This window comes from Macaca nemestrina, chromosome 1 (assembly GCF_043159975.1).
Source record: "Macaca nemestrina isolate mMacNem1 chromosome 1, mMacNem.hap1, whole genome shotgun sequence".
In the NCBI taxonomy this organism is placed as follows: Eukaryota; Metazoa; Chordata; class Mammalia; order Primates; family Cercopithecidae; genus Macaca; species Macaca nemestrina.
In genome coordinates, this window is record NC_092125.1 from 213,371,501 (window position 1) to 213,390,060 (window position 18,560).

At 51.4% G+C, this 18,560-nt stretch overlaps 1 protein-coding gene across 1 annotated transcript; it reads right to left on the reverse strand.

Annotated features, from left to right (window-relative positions):
• Positions 1-382: 382 nt before the first annotated feature.
• LOC105483085 (PTEN induced kinase 1) lies at positions 383-17,713 on the reverse strand. The gene is made up of 8 exons (XM_011743714.3): positions 17,237-17,713; positions 13,295-13,582; positions 11,455-11,555; positions 6,123-6,305; positions 5,063-5,226; positions 3,063-3,190; positions 2,462-2,698; positions 383-1,269 (listed from the first exon to the last, which is right to left on the reverse strand). Exons 1-8 carry the CDS (start codon positions 17,621-17,623, stop codon positions 1,012-1,014), a joined length of 1,746 nt encoding a protein of 581 aa, XP_011742016.2. The 5' UTR covers positions 17,624-17,713; the 3' UTR covers positions 383-1,011.
• Positions 17,714-18,560: the final 847 nt, after the last annotated feature.

Sequence of the window (18,560 nt, forward strand, 5' to 3'; positions counted from 1 at the left end):
TAGATACAAAGTCCTAAGTGGCCTCATGAAATTTTGCCTAGGACTGGACTGTCTTTAACTGTGAAATGATGAGTCTTCCTAACATCTCCTCAAAGGATACAAGAAAGTTGCTAGTAGACTGAGGGGTGGGAATCACTGAAATGGAAAATCTAGAATGACAGTGCTGGGGAAGAGAAAACTAGAACAGCTTAGTTGAAGAGAACCTTAACTGCATGTTGACGTTGCTTTATTTAGGCAATAGCTGTGTTCCTAAAAATCATGTATAAAGTTAGACGTGAGATCTCTTCCCCAATGTTGATACCTGCCCACAAAATGTTCTCACCTTCAGAGTGTAAGAATCATTCTTAAAGCCAAATATTCAGTTCAAGGCACATACGTCATCTGCAGTTGTAAATCTGCATTTAATATTTCACAGTTCCTGTAAGAGAGGCTGGTCAGGAGGGAAGCCCTCAAGTGTAAATCCCCACACTTACTGCTCATCAGTCACTTTCGCTATGTGAGATTAATTCAGTAGCTGGTCCAGAACACACAGCTTGGGAATACAGAGGCCCAGGCCTCACGCAGACGTTTCCCACTCCCGTAACTGAATGTGCTGTCTCGTGCTGACCCATGCTGATAGCTGCCTTCATCCAGGTGGCAAATGCAGACATGCTACGCTGCCTCCTTCAAACGAGTTCCTCATGTTAGGGGCAAAGGTCACAGCCAAACTCTGCCACTGACAGCCAGTGCCTTGGCCTGGAGCCTCTATGTGGATGCAGGCCTCTCCCTCCTCAGTTCGGCTTCATCTACTAGACCAGCTTGGCCATTCACTTTTCAGATGTCTGTGAGCACAGGACTGCAGACTGAACTCTGACTCAAGTTCTTCCATTTGCCAAGCCTGAAGCTTTTTCTGGCTAACCAGCCCTCTCTGCGCCATCTTGTCTCCTGACTCCCACCCTCACCATTCACAGACCATCACGACACAGCGGATGCCAAGTTCTTTTAGTAATTCACCAGCTCCATGCAGGGACATCACAGGGCTGCCCTCCATGAGCAGAGAAGGAGGGCTGCCTGGCAGAGCGTTTCACACTCCAGGTTAGCCAGAAAGAGCATCTTCATTTTTGTTTCCACACAACACTTCTCTGTGAGCCTGTTGGCCAGCAAAGTGGCAGCCGATTGTTGGAGGAGCCAGCCAACCATCTTATCTAACTTCAGATTCTTCAGGGCTAGAATCTGTTCACCCCAGAGGCTTAGATGAAGCACATTTGCAGCTACTCGGGCAGATGGTCTCTGCAACAGGAAGGGAAGCTAAAGTTAGAACATCTGTTAATGCTGTCTCAACCCAAAGCCTGCTTTGTTAGTGAGGGTCTTCCTTTCTCTGGTCCCAACCCAGTTCTTCCTCTACCCCATCTCCTACTGATGCCCTTCACTCAGGTGACAAATACTGCCTGCCCCTCCCCGTGCTCCAAGCTTTTCCACGTGTACACCTCTGCATGGGGCAGCATGCATTGTTTAAACAGCCTTTCCCCCCGGTGGAAAGCCCAGTGCCTCTTGTGCACAGCTATCTGGTCCCTTGTACCAGGTAAGTTGCCTCCTATCATTTCGTAACTGGTTGCAGCTGTTCTAACCATCACTGTGCACCAAGATAGCAGGCTACGTACAGAGAGCGGTTCACAGAGTGGCAGAACAGTGCTGGGACGCAGTTATGGCTCAGCTCTTTGCACTAAGCCTGCCCCTGAGCCAGCTGCCACTCCAATTACGGCTTCAGACGGGTCTGCCTATGCATTCCTTTATATTAATTTCACAACGTCCAGATCTGCTCTCAGGAGATGTTTTCCATCTCTCTCTCTCTGATCAGTTCTCAGCTGTTTCCATGAGCTACATCTCCATTAAACGTTTCTCAAAAATACATCCTTTTCTCTCTGAATAGCTTTTTTTTTTTTTTTTTTTTTTTGAGACAGAGTCTTGCACTGTCACCTAGGCCAGAGTGCAGTGGTGTGATCTTGGCTCACTGCAACCTCTGTCTCCCAGGTTCAAGTGATTCTCCTGCTTCAGCCTCCCAAGTAGCTGGAATTACAGGCATGCGCCACGACACCTGGCTAATTTTTGTATTTTTATTACAGATGGGGTTTTACCACATTGACCAGGCTGCTCTGGAACTCCTGGTCCCAAGTGATCCGCCCACCTTGGCCTCCCAAAGTGCTGGGATTATAGGCGTGAGCCACCGTGTCTGGCCTCTGAACAACTTTTTAAGCAACTAAAAAGCCACAGGAGTTGAACTGCTGGCATTCTGACTATGATGTGGCTAGCGCTCCTACTCCTATCTACATTAAAATCTGTTTTTTGTTCTCCTGTAACTAGCCTTTACCTTCCTAACACAGAGGATCTGTCACTGTGGCTCTGGCCCAAACCTGACTTTCACTCTGGAACGAGAACAGAGGTTTCCACCCATACCATCCCCTTGAAGCCGGGACAGCCTCACCTTGCTGGCCTCTCGCTGGAGCAGTGCCCTCACCAGCTGTCTCACGTCTGGAGGCACCAACTCGGGCAGTGCAGGTAGCTGAGCCTCCTGGTAGCTGCGGCTCTCAAGGTGGGCCTTGCCCTGGCTGTAGAAGGGATTGACAAGCCCGAAGATTTCATAGGCGATGGCTCCCACTGCCCAGGCATCAGCCTTGCTGTAGTCAATCACTGCCCTGGGGCCAGGACGGGCCGTGGACACCTGTTCAGAAGCAGTGGGTGAGATACCATGCTGCCCGCCTATCTAACCTTTTCATGTCCTGCACATCACCTGATTGACGGGCTAATCTGAACTCTGTCCCAAGGAGCCCGGAGCTTGAGTGAGCTGTGGCTCAGACTCAGAAGGGGTCTGCTTAGACTGCCTGGTTTATGTGACAGGACTCGCACTGCCCTGGAACACGAGGGAAAGTCGGAGGAAAGCGAAGTGGCAGGGAAAGAACTTGTGCCAAATTATGGGTCAGAAAAGATGGAGGTGTTGGGTGATCACAGGCATCAAGTCTCCTTCTGCACTCTGTGGACGCGTCGGGGAAGGGCTGCCAATGGTGCATAACACGCTCGGGACTCACCTCTGGGGCCATCAGGCAGCCGTTTCCGCCCCGATCCACATACCAGCTGCTGAAGGGCAACTGCAGGCCGATGCTCTCATCAGCCAGGCAGCAGCCAAAATCTGCGATCACCAGCCAGGGGCAGCCGTCTGGGAAGGAGCAAGCAAAGTGACCGATTCTCCTCCCCTCCTTCCCTCCGAGAGGCCCTCCTATGTCCCTACTAAAGCCACCAGCAAGACATGGCTGACGGGCTAATGGCTCGGTGTTGGCCCAGGAGGCCAGCAAGGCCTGAGAGCTGATCGGAAGGGCCTGCTGTGTGAACATGGAAATGCCTCCAGGAAGTATGGGCTGCAAAATCCCCAGGCAAAGGACTGTGTAAGAGCGTGGCTCAATTTAAATCACGTTCTTGTAACTGGAGCTGTCCCCAAGACCAAAGGAGCTAGAGCTTGGTTCAAATGATCTACAAGGGCCCTTTATGCCCCAAGAGTCTTTGATTTCAATTTGAAACCCCAAATCCAAACCTAAGAACCAGGTGCATTAAGAATCAATTATTGCCGGGCATGGTGGCCTGTAATCCCAGCACTTTGGGGGGCCAAGGCGGATAAATTACCTGAGGTCAGGAGTTCAAGGCCAGCCTGGCCAACATGGTGAAACCCCCGTCTCTACTAAAAATACAAAGAAAACTAGCCAGGCATGGTGGTGTATGCCTGTAATTCCAGCTACTCGGGGGGCTGAGACAGAAGAATCACTTGAACCTGGGAGGTGGAAGCTGCAGTGAGCTGAGATGGCGCCACTGCACTCCATCCAGCCTGGGCAACAGAGCAAGACTCTGTCTCAATCAATCAATCAATCAATAAGCCAGTTCCTCTAGTCAATTATTTTAAATCTAGATCAAAAAATGTATCAGATGTATGACTCTCCTTTACAATTTTCCCAGGCAAGTGGCCATTCAGCTTCTACTTGAATGCTTCCAGTGGTGGGCAACTCATTTCCAAAGGCAATTGGGCTTACATTTGGACAGCTTTCATTGTTTGAAAGTTTTATTTACTTATTTTGAGATGGAGTCTCCCTCTGTCACCAGGCTGGAGTGCAGTGGCATAATCTCGGCTCACTACAACCTCCGCCTCCCACGTTCAAGCTATTCTCCTGCCTCAACCTCCCAAGTAGCTGGGACTACAGGCATATGCCACCACACCCAGCTAATTTTTGTATTTTTAGTAGAGATGGGGTTTCACCATGTTGGCCAGGATGGTCTCAATCTCTTGACCTGGTGATCCACCTGCCTCGGCCTCTCAAAGTGCTGGGATTACAGGTGTGAGCCACTGCACCCGGCCGAAAATTATTTTTTATAATGAGCTAAAGTCTACTTCTCTTTTACTTTATTAATTTTTTTTGACAGGATCTCACTCTGCTGCCCAGGCTGGAGTACAGTGGCACATTCATACCTCACTGCAGACTCTTAACTCCAAGTGATCCTCTGACCTCAGCCTCCCAAGTAGCTGGGGCTACAGGTGCATGCCACCATGCCTGGCTAACTTTTTTTCTGGCTAATTTAAAACACACACACACACGCACGCATGCACGCACGCACGCACGCACGCACGCACACACACACACACACACACACTTTTTTTGTAGAGAAGGGATCTCACTCTGTTTCCCAGGCTGGTCTCAAACTCCTGGCCTCAAGCAATCCTCCCACCCTAGCCTCCCAAAGTGTTGGGATTACAGGTGTGAGCCACTGTGCCTGGTCTCTTTATTTATCTAGGAAAACTTGCAGCACTGAGGTCCTTGTTCTTTAAGTGGGCAACAGAAAGGAACTTGGGAAGCGCTGTCTCTCTGCAAAGAGAGAACAAAAGCCCCCGTTCTGAGGGAGAGATTGCTCACCTCTCACGTACAGAGCCAAACGAAGACGTGACTTAGAAGACAAAACCAGAGAGGACCTGAAGAGCCGGTCTTAAATGCTCCTGACCCACCCTCTAGTGCCCCTGGAGAGCTCTGATGGTGCAGCAGGTTCCTACCTGGGTCCAGCTCCACAAGGATGTTGTCGGATTTCAGGTCTCTGTGCGCGATGCCCTGTTGAACCAGATGGTCCACGCCTTCCAGCAGCTGCAGCAGCATCATGGTGGCGAGGCGGGGGCTGGGTGTGTTCGCGCGAAGGTACTGGCGCAGGGTACAGGGATAGCTGGTGGAGAGGAGACAGGGCCTCTGGCTACCACACATCGACAACTCCCAATACCTTTTTTTTTTTTTTTTGAGATGGAGTCTCACTCTGTTGCCAGGCTGGAGTGCAGTGGCATGATCTCGGCTCACTGCAACCTTCACCTTCTAGGTTCAAGCAATTCTCCTACCTCAGCCTCCCGAGTAGCTGGGATTACAGGTGCCCGCCACCACACCAGGCTAATTTTTTTATTTTTAGTAGAGATGCAGTTTTGCCATGTTGGCCAGGCTGGTCTCAAATTCCTGACCTCAAGTGATCTACCCACCCCGGCCTCCCAAAGTGCTGGGATTACAAGCGTGAGTCACCATGCCCGGCCTCCTAATACCTTAATCACTGTTTGGGTTAGGTTGTTCCTCTTCCCCTTCCAGGAGCATTTGGACTCCCATTTTTCCCCAGCATCCCCCAGCATCCTTTCTGTTCCCTCCCACTCACCATCCTGAAATTAGGAAGTAAGGACTGGGGCTCCCTATGTTCAAAGTAACGGTGCAGATAATTATTTCCTTAAAATAAAACGCCCACTATAGCAAAGTTAGGGGATACAGAGGGTGAGGAAGGAGGACTGTTTTTATGTTAAAAACAGATAAGGCCAGCCACAGAAAAGGTTAACAGTCAAATAGACCAAAAGGACTAGGTGACAAGTATGTTCTGGATGAAGATGAGAGTTTGTTTCCAGGAAAAATTGTCCCACAGGGAAAATGCTCTCCAGGGCAGATATGCTCCCTCTGCATGGCTTTTGTCTCCCGAAGGGTGATAACCCTATTCTCCGAAACCCCCTGGTCAAGGTGCATGTGGAGGGCAGGGACCAGCTACCCTTGGGAGATGTAGCAGCTCCAAGGCCCTGCCGCACCACTGCCACTTACTTCTTCATAACGAGGAACAGCGTCCGGCCGTGGCCCAGGCCTTCAGGGTGGAGGCGTGGGGGCAGCACATCAGGGTAGTCAACCAGGGCCCCGGGTAGCAGCGGCACGGAAGAGGTGAAAGCGCGGAGAACCCGGATGATGTTGGGATGAGGGGCTAGTTGCTTGGGACCTCTCTTGGATTTTCTATTCAGCCAAGTGAGACAAACATATGAGGCCAGCATCAGATACAACACCTGGAAAGACAATCACCTAAGGCCACACCAACACTGGCACTGACATTCATTATTCACTTACTATCAAATGTTTACCACAGATCTACTATGTGCCAGGTACTGTACATGGTGTTGGAGAACACATCTGATGACTCCCCTACCCATCCTTCAATCCATTTGTCCATCCATCCATCCATCTGTCCACCCATCCATCCTATCCATCCCGAGTGGCAGAACATAGGTGGAGACACCCTAGAATCAGACTGCCTGGGTTCCAGGTCTACCACTGTAAGTCCTTGGCTGAGTTACAGTAGCCCCAACATTATCCACAGTTTTGCTTTCTACAACTTCAGTTATCCACAGTCTGAGAATAGGTGAGTACAAGAAGATATTTAGAGAGAAGAGAGAGAGGCCACATGCACATAACTTTTTTACAGTATATTGTCATAATTATTCTATTTTATTAGTTATTATCTTTAATTTTTTACTGTGCCTAATTTATAAATTAAACTTTACCATAGGTATGTATGTATAAGAAAAAACACAGGGGCCGGGCGCGGTGGCTCACGCCTGTAATCCCAGCACTTTGGGAGGCTGAGGTGGGCGGATCACAAGGTCAGGAGATCGAGACCATCCTGGCTAACACGGTGAAACCCCATCTCTACTAAAAATACAAAAAAAAAAAAAAACTAGCCGGGCGTGGTGGTGGGCGCCTGTAGTCCCAGCTACTCAGGAGGCTGAGGCAGGAGAATGGCGTGAACCCGGGAGGTGGAGCTTGCAGTGAGCCGAGATGGCGCCACTGCACTCCAGCCTGGGTGACAGAGCGAGACTCCATCTCAAAAACAAACAAAAAAAACAAAAAAACAACAAAAAAAAAAAAAAGAAAAAACACAGTATATATAGGGTTTGTTACTATCTGTGGCTTCAGGCATCCACTGGGGGTCTGTCTGGGAATGTGTCCCCTCTGTTCTTCTCTGGGCTCAATCTCCAGGGTGCAAGGGGAATGTGGTGTTAACACTCTGCATAAGGTTGTCAATGGGTGGAAGGCACTTAGAATCGTGTCTAGCACAGAGGAAGTCTCAGCTGATATTAGCCCTACTATTATTCATTCAACCAATACGCATTGTCTGCATGCTAAGTACCAGACATCATGCTGGAATGCTGTGGAACTACGGCACAGAACAAGACAGAGCCCCTGTCCTCACGGATTTGCAGTCTATCAGGGGAGACAGACGTTCATCAATAAGTAATCATGTGAGCTCCCTAAGAGCAAGGACTGTGCCTGAATTTTCTCCGTTATTCCCAGTCTACTACAATAGCTGGCATGGAATATGGGTGTAATAAACCTTTGCTGAATGAGTGAATAGATCCAGAATAGTAGTGGTGGTGTCATCTGCCTGCCCTGGCTGTTCCTTCTCCTGTGGGGAGTGCCCCCCCCACCCCCAAACCACAGCCCTGCTGAGGCACAGTGGCTAGATTTTGGATGGGGTGGCTCTGCCAGCTGTGTGCCAGCCCTGCCCTTCAGCCAAAGCTGGCTGACCCAAGGGGTCACTTGCCCCAAGGGCAATGAACCTACAGTGACACTCGAGACCCAGATGGTTGGACAATGGGAAGGGAGGGAAGTAGATCCTCTCTTTGGGAGTGTGAGTGAAGCAACCTGCCAGTCAGCAGTGGAGAGGAAGCCACGAGACTTCACTGGGGCCATGAGGAGCCAGAGGTGAGCAGGCCAAAGGGAAGCAGGAACAGGAGATGCGAGGAAGAAACAGCATGCGGACTGTGGAACCATGTCCCCACAAGTTCAAGAAATCAGTAACTGGTGGAGATTCCTGCGGCTCACTCCTGTAATCCCAGCACTTTGGGAGGCTGAGGCAGGTGACTGCTTGAGCCCAGGAGTTCGAGGCCAGCCTGGGCAACATGGAGGAACCCTGTCTCTACAAAAACTACAAAAATTAGCTAAGCATGGTGGCATGTGCCTGTAGACCCAGCTACTTGGGAGGCTGAGGTGGGAGGATCACTTGAACCCAGGGAGGTTGAGGCTGCAGTGAGCCAAGATCACGCCACTGCACTCCAGCCTGGGCAACAGAATGAGACCCTGTCTCTGGAAAAAAAAAGAAAAGAAAATTTGAGTTTGTAGAAACCACTTTCTGAAAGGCTGAAACTCCCTCTGCTTATCAGATAAAAGAATTGGCTGGGCCGGGCGCAGTGGCTCAAGCCTGTAATCCCAGCACTTTGGGAGGCCGAGGCGGGTGGATCACGAGGTCAGGAGATCGAGACTATCCTGGCTAACACGGTGAAACCCCGTCTCTACTAAAAATACAAAAAACTAGCCGGGCGTGGTGGCGGGCGCCTGTAGTCTCAGCTACTCGGGAGGCTGAGGCGGGAGAATGGCATGAACCCGGGAGGCGGAGCTTGCAGTGAGCCGAGATCACACCACTGCACTCCAGCCTGGGAGACACAGCGAGACTCCGTCTCAAAAAAAAAAAAAAAAAAAAAAAAAAAAGAATTGGCTGAAATCGGTTGGAACCAATAAGGCCAACTACACCTTGCACAGAACAAGTTTGCTGATGTCACAGCCTGAATTGCCACTGCACATTTCATACTCACTCCTCCCAAATCTGCACAGGGGACCTGTGAGTTGGCATGAAGAGATAACTGCGCATGTCCAAGGACTGTCCAGACTTCTCCTTTCCTTCCACCAATCACCTGCTAATCTTAGAATCCACCCCTTAAACCTCCTCTAATAAAATTACTGCCTTAAAGCTAGCACAGGGAGACAGGGTTGAATTCGACTCCTGTCTCCATGTGAGTAGACTCACAATAGAAAGCTTAGCTTTTCTCAAAAATCCAGTGTCATTGCTTCTAGCACATCAGGCTAGAGCCCCCTTTGCTGCATAACAATGGTGGAGGGAAGTGAATGGGGCAGAGCCTAGACTGAGCTAGGGAGAGAGCAGGGCGCCAGCCTCTCCCAGCGCTGCGTGGTCCCCAGGCTGTGTGGCTGCAGTCCACGTGTGCCCACGCACTGCTCCTGCTCTTGAGTCAATCTGAGTGGCCCCTGTTCTATGCAATCAAAGGAGCCAGAGCATTGTTTCCACCCTCAAGCCCCTGGGCATCATGATCACAGCCCCAGGCTGTCAGGGCCCCAGCAGGTTTCATGGGAGCTCAGGGGCAGAGGGCTATGGCTGTACGGGGAGATACATGGCAGGGTCGGGGGCGTCTGAACTGAGACCTGAAATGTGGGAGGAGGGCAGCACAGGTGTAGCCAGCTGTACGCTCAGGAGATGGTCACAGAGGAGCCTGGCACGTTCAGGGAAGGAGCTATGAAGCCAGCGTGGTGGAGTGTAGGGTGCTGATGAGAAGGGTGAGAGATAAGGTGGGAGACACACTGAGAGGAGCAGGTTGCAAAGCACCTTGAATCTCCCGGCCCCAGGACAGCAGAGGCTAGGAGGAAATGAACCCAGGGTGCTCTTGGAGAAGCTTTTCCCAAGGTGCACCAGCAGTTGAGGTAATGTACCTGCTGCCACAGCCATCCGGTCATTCAACAGGTATTTACTGAGCCCTGGGGGTAAGCAGCAAACAAAGAGCGTGTACAGTACAGCTGGAGCAAAAACAACCAACAGAAAAAGACGTGTGATGTGAGGCTGGACAGTGAGAACTGCTAAAGGAACAAAGTCCCTGGAGAGGGACAGGGACTATGTCAGATGGGAGGTCTCGGCAGCAGACATCACGGTGTTCCCGGCAGCAGGACAGCGCCACGTCGGCCGGCTCCCCCTCACGCCACAAGAGGCGGCACTGAGGATCACGTTAGCCCCAAAGCAGCTGACCTTCAGGTGTCCACTTTCTCCACAAAGGCCTCAGGAGGAGAAGAAGCCACCTGAGCAGCTGACTCCACCAGCCTGCAGGGACTCCAGTCACACTGGACCCCTCCAAACCATGGAAGGGGTTTTCCACGTCCATTCCCTTAATTTCATACTTCTGCCTTCCTGCCTCCGACAGAACGAAGATCTGTAAACCAGCGCTCCAGTAAATCAGCAAAAATGCAGCGACCCACCTCTTCTTGGTGGGCTACAAATACATATACATATATTTTCGAGACAGGGTCTCACTTGCTCGCCCGGGCTGGAGTGCAGTGGCATGATCTGGGTTCACTGGAGCCTCAACCTCCCTGGGCTCAAACGATCCTCCTGCCTCAGCCTCCTGAGTAGCTGGGACCACAGGCATGTGCCACCATGCCTGGCTAAAATTTTTTATATTTTTTGTAGAGGCAGGGTTTCACCATGTTGCCCAGGCTGCTCTTGAACTCCTGGGCTCAAGTGATCTGCCTGCCTTGGCCTCCCAAAGTGCTGGGATTACAGGCGTGCGCCAGGCTGTAAACATTAAGGTGGGCACAGTACCTCCTCCGTCATAGCCTGCGCGTCAGTCCTCACCACCTGTGCACGTGGGCTTTTCTGAGCTGGAAGTGTAGCTGCTGTTCACTCGCTCTTCCCTCTGCTAGGAATGCCTCTTCCCTACTCCTCTGCCCAAGTAATGCCAATTCATCCTTCACAAGGTGGCACAAACTTTCCCTCTGAGAAGTCTTTCTGAGCAGCCCCTCCTCTGCAGCACACGCCTCCGCTGGGCTCCCTCAGCCCGAGCATACTCAATTCTAGCACTTACACCCTGGGCCCTCTGCTGCCACACTGAGAGCTCTGGGCCAACAGACCACTTTTTGGTTTTTTTAAAATCTCTTAACACCATCAGTGCACATAACTATTAGTGAAACGAGTGTTCCCTCCGGTGGGGACAGAGTTCAGTTTATTCCAATAGGTGGCGCTCTACCCGTGCATTTCTTAGGAGGAATCAGAGAACCGCGATCAATCATGCAACACTGTGAATTGGGCCTGTTTGGGTGGCCTTCTCTCCCCTGCTCCAATGTGAATTACGCATGGGCATCATCACTTGGGGTCAGATCACCTGCAATTTTTCCCAAGTGAAATATCCACTAACTGAAAATCCATCACCAACATTAAGCCTTTATTATCTACTGTCATGTCAGACACTATACCAGGTGCTGACGACACAAGTGATGGATGAAGATGCTCTCAAAGAAGACCCAGTCAGTCCGCCAGGCAGAGGGCACTGACCTGTAAGTGACTGCTCCACACTCCCCGGCCAAGGCCACTCGGCTCGCTGGGACCAGCTCCTGGCTCATTGTGTTCAAGATAGCTTCGCTGGAGGAACCTGCCTGGAATACCCACAAGGAACCCAGGGTTACACAGGCCGGAGCAGAACAGTAAGTTCCTTGTAAGCCCTGCCTGTAACCTGCAGCAGGACAGCTGCTCTGACCTTCGAGATAAGATGACCTCTCTTAAGTGGCAGGCTGAGACAAGCTACTCCTGGGAGACAGACAGAGGTACCATCCACGCCAACTCAGAGGATGCTTCACGCTCCTCAAACTCTTGCAGCCTAGGTGCCAGGGCTGGAGGAGATGCCAAGGTGATCAGGGTATGGGGTGCTGCTTCCTGCCATCGGTGCCTCTGGTCCCCACCAGTTTGAAATTGACCACTGGATCAGTAACTCATTCTGCAGGCTCCCTTCACCAGCCAGGCCAGAGCCCGACATGCTCCACCCTGGGTGAAGCTGTACTGAATCATGGAACAGCCTTCCTCCATCTTCCACAACGAACAGACAAAACCCAAAGAGTGGGGAAAGCACCTTATTGTCCTCATTGTATTAGGAAGGGCTCTCAGGACATATGAAACCTGTATCAAGAAGATCCTGTAAGAATGAACAATCTTGTAGCTTCTGTGAATGCAACAGCTGTCATGCCCCAACCAGTGCATGTTTTGATGCTAAGACTGGATGTTTCACAGGCAAAGGATTTGGCTGCTTGTTAGCTATTAACCCAGCTTGGAGTGCAACAGTCTAATAACCTTCATTCCCCAAATCAGAACAAGAAACTGCATCCTCTAGGGCCCACCATGAACAGCTGTGGCCACTTCCCACCTCGGCCTTGAATGGATGGGCCCAAGGATGGGCAGGAGACAGAGCATCGGGTCTTGATACATTTTTAAAGCCCACCTAGCAATGGCAAGGTAAATAAATTAAGTGGACAGAAATTGTTTTCGTGGGGGAAAAATACTCTTCAATTTCCCAAAGCCTTGAGTCCTTCCAAGAGTTGAGAGCAGGGAGTTGACAGGCAAGCCTCTGAGCTGGAGGTGGGCTTGCAGAGTGAGCTTAGAGGAAAGAGATCCAGTTCCCCCTCTCCAGTGAGGCAGGTTACAGGAAGGAGGGGATGGTGAACTGACCAATCAGGGTAGAAACCAGTGGTTTAGGCCCTTGTTACTCGAAGTGTGGTTGACAGAGCAGTGACATTGGTATCACGTGGGAGCTTACTGGGAAGGCAGAATCTCAGGCCCCACCTCTGACCTGCTGAATCAGAATCTACCTTTGGGTTTTTTTTTTTTTTTTTTTTTGAGACAGGGTCTCACTCTGTTACCCAGGCTAGAGTGCAGTACCACAATCTTGGATCACTGCAGCCTCTGCCTCTTGGACTCAAGTGATCCTCCCACTTCAGCTACCAGCCACCCAAGTAGCTAAGACTACAGGTGCAAGCTGTCACACCTGGCTAATTTTTGTATTTTTCATACAGATGGGGTTTCATCATGTTGCCCAGGCTGGTCTCGAACTCCTGAGCTCAATTGATTGGCCTCCCAAAGTGCTGGGATTACAGGCGTGGTCCACCATACCTGGCCAGAATCTACCTTTGAACCTAATCCCTGGGTGATCTGTGGGCAGAATACAATTTGAAACATTCTGGTCTACTTCTGTGTAACAGGCAGGCAGCCTGACTATATAATAGGCACCTTTCCTGTGAATAATCTGTCTTTTCCTACCTACTTCCTGGAAAAAAATCCTCACCAGGCTCACTAAGATGGGCATTTTGAGAACATCTCCTTTAAAGATGAAAGGCCTGGTGCTTACCGAGATGTTCCACATCATCTTGATGGCCAAGGGGAAGGCAGGGGCCCCCAGAGCTTGCTCCTGCTCTTCTCCTGGTGCACTGGTACCTGGGCCTCTCCCTGGAAGCGACCCGGTGCTCTTTGTCACCTCCAGGTTCTGGGGCAATGCAGGCATGGTGGCTTCATACACAGCGGCACTGCAGCCCTTGCCAATGGACTGCCCTATCAGATACTCCTCCAGCCGAAAGCCCTGCCAGCGTCTTGTGTCCAACGGGTCAGGCCCTGGCTTGCTTTTCTGGGTAAAAATTGCCTGTGAGGAAAAAAGAATGCACCATGAGCCAGGGAGCCTAGGACGGTCCAAGAAAAGGGAAACGGGAGGCAGAGAGAGGTGCAGCGAGGCATGGTCTGCAAACCGCACGACCAGATCAATAAACCAGAAAAACACAACCCAACCAGGTTCTACTGCTCAGCCTGGGTCCAGGCCATCTTCTTTCTCATTATTCAGAATGATTTTTCTCAAACTCTGTTGCTTCACTGTGATCACAATACGCAATGATCTGAGAGGTCAGAAACCCTGTGTCCTATAGCCAGTGCGCCTCTCCCTGCTGCCTTCACTCCGCAGCAGAGCTCTGGAGGTGTCTGATTATGGAGACAGCTCGCTCTCCAAAGACCTTGGCAGACGGCTCCTGGGCAACTAGCAGGAGTGTGTGATCCACAGTGATCTCAGAGGGTCTGGCAGGCAAGTGGGTGAGATCAGGCGCATCCCCAGAGCAGAGGGATTCAGTCCCGTCTTTCTGTCTCTGCCTCTTAAGGCTCCGATGGGGCTACTCTGTCCAGAAAGGTAGTAAGAGTACAAGAGTTCAGACAGAAATGGATGGAGGTGCAGGTGCTGGGGGCAGTGCTGCACTGGGAAAGAGGCCATGTGACAAAAATCTGGGTCTTCCCCTGCTTCAGGCAGCGGTGACGTCACTCTTCCAGTCCCCCAGACTCCACTTTCCCTCTCAAATGGTCTGATCTGCTGAGCTCTTCCTTTCCAAGGTTAGTCACCCCTGAGTGCCAGGCACAGCTCTGCATACGCCCCTTGGTCGTAGCCTACCAGGCACCATCTCTAGACTACCCCACTCTCAGTGCTGTGCCTTCCGTGCTCTGAGCCACATCAAAATACATTGCTTTCATGTGTCACTCGGCTGTTTACCAGACTGTCCAGGATCTTATCTGTGTTCTGGCTGCTGCCAGGCTGGTCTGCACACTGCCTGCACTCATCCTTTGGGTGCCTCTCTCTGAAAGCTGCTCACAGCGTCCTTCCAGCCCGTTTCTATAGTATCGCTCTGTCTGGCTCATCCCTGCTCAGCCATCAAGCCCAACTCAAGCTCCTTCTTCCTCTGTGACCAGCCCTGATGACCCAGCTCATAGCAACTTTCCTTCTAGAGGGTTCCTAAAGCACCTGGTATCTGTAAGCAACTTAACCTTGCACTATAACTTTGAACTTTTTAAAAAAATGAAAGTCCAGGCCGGGCGCAGTGGCTCACGCCTGTAATCCCAGCACTTTGGGAGGCCGAGGCAGGCAGATCATGAAGTCAGGAGTTCAAGACCAGTCTGGCCAACATAGTGAAACCCTGTATCTACTAAAAATACAAAAAATTAGCCGGGTGTGATGGTGTGCACCTGTAATCCCAGCTATTCGGGAGGCTGAGGCAGGAAAATTGAGTGAACCCGGGAGGCAGAGGGTGCAGTGAGCCGAGATAGTGCCATTGCACTCCAGCCTGGGTGACAGTGTGAGACTCTGTATCAAAAAAAAAAAAAAAAAAAAGAAAAAGAAAATCCATCTTCCCTTATAAACTCCATGGAGCAGAATCAACGTGTGTTTGTGTGTGTGTGTGTATATATATAAAATATATATACACATTATATATAACATATACTATATACTATTATATGTAACATATAGTATACATAACATATATACACATATTATATGTTATATATACACATACTTTTATAATATAAGTTTTTAGAGCTTGCTACTAGCACACTCCTGCTAGTTGCCCAGGCTGGGGTGCAGTGGTGCAGCTATAGCTCACTGCAGCCTCAAACTCCTGGGCTCAAACAATCCTCCCACCTCAGCCTCCCAAGTAGCTGGGACTATCGGCACATGCCACCATGCCTGGCTAATTTTTTAATATTTTGTGGGAACAAGGTCTCACTATGTTGTCCCAGCTGGGCTTCAACTCCTGAGCTCAAGAGATTCTCTCACCTTGGCCTCCCAAAGCGCTAGGATTACAGGCATGAGTCACCATGCCTGGCTTCAGAATTTTTTAAATGTGAAATTAACTCCAGCAAAAGTAGCCAGTGAAAACAAACTTTCCCCCCGGAGACGGAGTCTTGCTCTGTCACCCAGGCTGGAGTGCAGTGGTGCAATCTCAGCTCACTGCACCCTCCGCCTCCCAGGTTCAAGGAATTCTCCTGCCTCAGCCTCCCGAGTAGCTGGGATTACAGGCGCCCACCACTGCGCCTGGGTAATTTTTGTATTTTTAGTAGAGACAGGGTTCCACCATGTTGGCCAGGCTGGTCTGGAACTCCTGACTTCGTGATCCGCCCACCTCCGCCTCCCAAAGTGCTGGGATTACAGGCATGAGCCACCATGCCTGGCCCCCCAAAATTTTTTTTTATGTGAAATTGATAACTAATAATATTTTCAAGCATAGGAGGGTGAGGTGTGCGAAGAGGGTGTGTGAATGGTAAGTTTAGGAGGATCAATCTCCTCAGTTAAAAAAACCTCTTTAGTTTTAAGCAGGATTAGTCAAATTTCCCATCCTTAGCTTCTGCCAGTTAAGCTGTGGCAAAAGACAAGGTCAGGGGCTGGGGACTAGGCCAGATGTCACCTGTCACCCCAAACTGGCCAGAGCTCAAACATGAGACAGTGGTGATGAGCAATAAAAACCGGGCTGGAAACCAGGAAACCCAGGAGCCACGACTTGACCCTAACAGCTGTGTCCTTGGGCAAGTCACTCCCTCATCCACCACCTCAGCCCTAACCTAAAAAATGCAGGGGTTGTGCTAATTTAGTGAGTGGCTCCACACCCCAGGAAGAAGAGTGACCTCCCTGGAAGAAGGTGGAATTCTGCCAGCGGCCAGGCTTCAGACCTGAACTGCACCTCTGGCTCCTCCCTGGCTCTCCAGCCTGCCCGCCTACTCTGCGGCTTTTAGACTTTGCCAATCTCCATAGGGAGCCAGGTCCTCAAAATAAATCTGCCTCTAAATAGACACCTCCTATTGGTTCCGTTTGGAGAATCCTCACTAACAAAGACTTTGGTTGGGCAAAAATAGAAGTCTTGTGCTATTTTAAGCATTTAAAAAGCCCAAGAACCCTTGTGTATCCAGTCAGCAGGGATAACTACACAGGTAACTAAAATGTCAGGTCTGTTTTTCTTGCCGTTCATAGTTTTTACTGCGGTTTCAGCTCTGTCACTACTAATCCTTTGGTTAAACCGTGGAGGCAGCCTAGCTCAGTGGTTAAGGGCACTGCCTTTTATTAGCTGTGTGACTTTGAGCAAGTCCCTTCACCTGAGGACTTTCCTTCTCCATAAATTAGGGACGACAACTACCTCAAAGGGATAGGAATGTTATGATTTACTTGTCAGTGCATTTTAGAAAATTAACACAAAGCGTTTTGCTGTGCTGCGACTGGAGCTGCAATCGGCAGCACGTCTTCATTTGAGGAAAAGAAAACAAACGGGAGGTGCTGGCTTTATTTATAGCAGCCGATCAGTAATGGTGAAACAGATGAGCTTTAATGCCCCTCTCCCCGCCCTACTCCGGCCGAAGCCTCGGCCCTCGACCGGCCCAGGGCCCCGCCTCCACACCTAGCCCTGCCCCTGGCCGCATGCCCCGCCCCCACCCGGCTCAGGACCCGACCCCGCGCTTAGCTCCGTCCTCCGCCCGGCTTAGGACCCGGCCGGCTCACCTGGATCTCCTGACAGGCCGAGACCGCCCGTCGGCTCTCCGCCTGCTTCTCCTCGATGAGGCCCAGCCCTAGCCCGAAGGCCAGAAAGACTGCCCGGCCGCAAGGGCCCGCGCAGCCCCAGGCCCGCACCAGGAACTGCCGCTGCAACCGCGCCGCCAGCCCGGCCACCGACTGGCGAAAGAAGCGGAGGCGGTTGGGGAGCCCGAGACCGATCCTGCGAGGCTCCGCTCCCGGTCCTGCGGCCCAGCCCGGACGCTCCCCGCGCACACAGCCCGCCGCCGGGCCCGGCCGCCCCAAGCCGTAGGCCCGGCCCGGCTTGCCGGTGAAGCGCAGCAGCAGCTCTCGACCCAGCTGCAGGCCGCGGCCTAGCGCCTGTCGCACCGCCATGGTGGCGCCGCGGCCCGGTGTCCCCGCCGCCGCTACCACCACCACCAGCGTCCCCCGCCGGTCACAACAAACTTCGGGGCGGCGCCTCTGCGCAGGCGCAGGCGCTGGTGGGCGGGGCCGGACCCCGCGGCAGTTCCCCGACTCGGCGCGCGGGGGCGCTGTGCTCGCACTGGCGCCTCTAGCAGTGACTTTCCCTTTGCACTTTGGACCCACTTGGAGGGCTTGCCGGTTCAGGCAGGTCCTGAATGTGAACAGCACTGGTCCTGGGCAAAATCGAGAAGTCGAGAAGGGAAACTGATATTTATTGCCAACTACCGTGCCAGACCCTTTACGTCTTTTAATTTATTTAACAGCTCCACCAAAAAGATAAAAATGCCGTTTTTATAGATGAGAAAACTGAAGCATAGTAAGGGCAGCATTCGAGGTCTTGGGCAGGTACCTAGCAGTGCTAACGCTAAAGTTCGCGTTGTCCTAACTTGAATGCTTGCCCTCCTCGATGCCGTTAGGCTGCAGTATGTGTCCTCAGTCTCGGGGGTTTTGAAGACCCCAAGAGAAGTCTCACCCAAAGGACACAATTTATGAATGAGTGTGCTGAGGTCCCAAGATAGCAGCTTGCCCAAAGCCACACCGTTTGTTTAATGGCATACGCCTGCTCACCACAGAACACACACACACACACACACACACACACGCACGCACATTACTGAAACAGTTTGCTGAAAGAGTTGTTCACCTGTCCCCTGGCCAAGGGTCCACCCCATAGCCAAGTACGCCCAGAGGACAGAACTCTTCAAAGAATCCCCCCTTCAGCAACAGCTCCTATCTACATGACTTTTGACTTCATATTTAAGGAGAAAGGAATTTATGAACAGAAGCCATAGTCTCTGGCTTCAGTGGCAGGGAGACAAGATGGCGGATCCGCGTGCCATTACCCCCA

Excerpts from the sequence above, each read along its gene's own strand:
- LOC105483085 (XM_011743714.3), bottom strand. The coding sequence starts at position 17,623 with ATGGCGGTGCGACAGGCGCTAGGCCGCGGCCTGCAGCTGGGTCGAGAG. Across the intron at positions 5,227-6,122 it reads CTGTTCCTCGTTATGAAGAA|CTATCCCTGTACCCTGCGCC; the intron begins GTAAGTGGCAGT and ends CCTCTCCACCAG. Across the intron at positions 2,699-3,062 it reads GCTGCCTGATGGCCCCAGAG|GTGTCCACGGCCCGTCCTGG; the intron begins GTGAGTCCCGAG and ends GCTTCTGAACAG.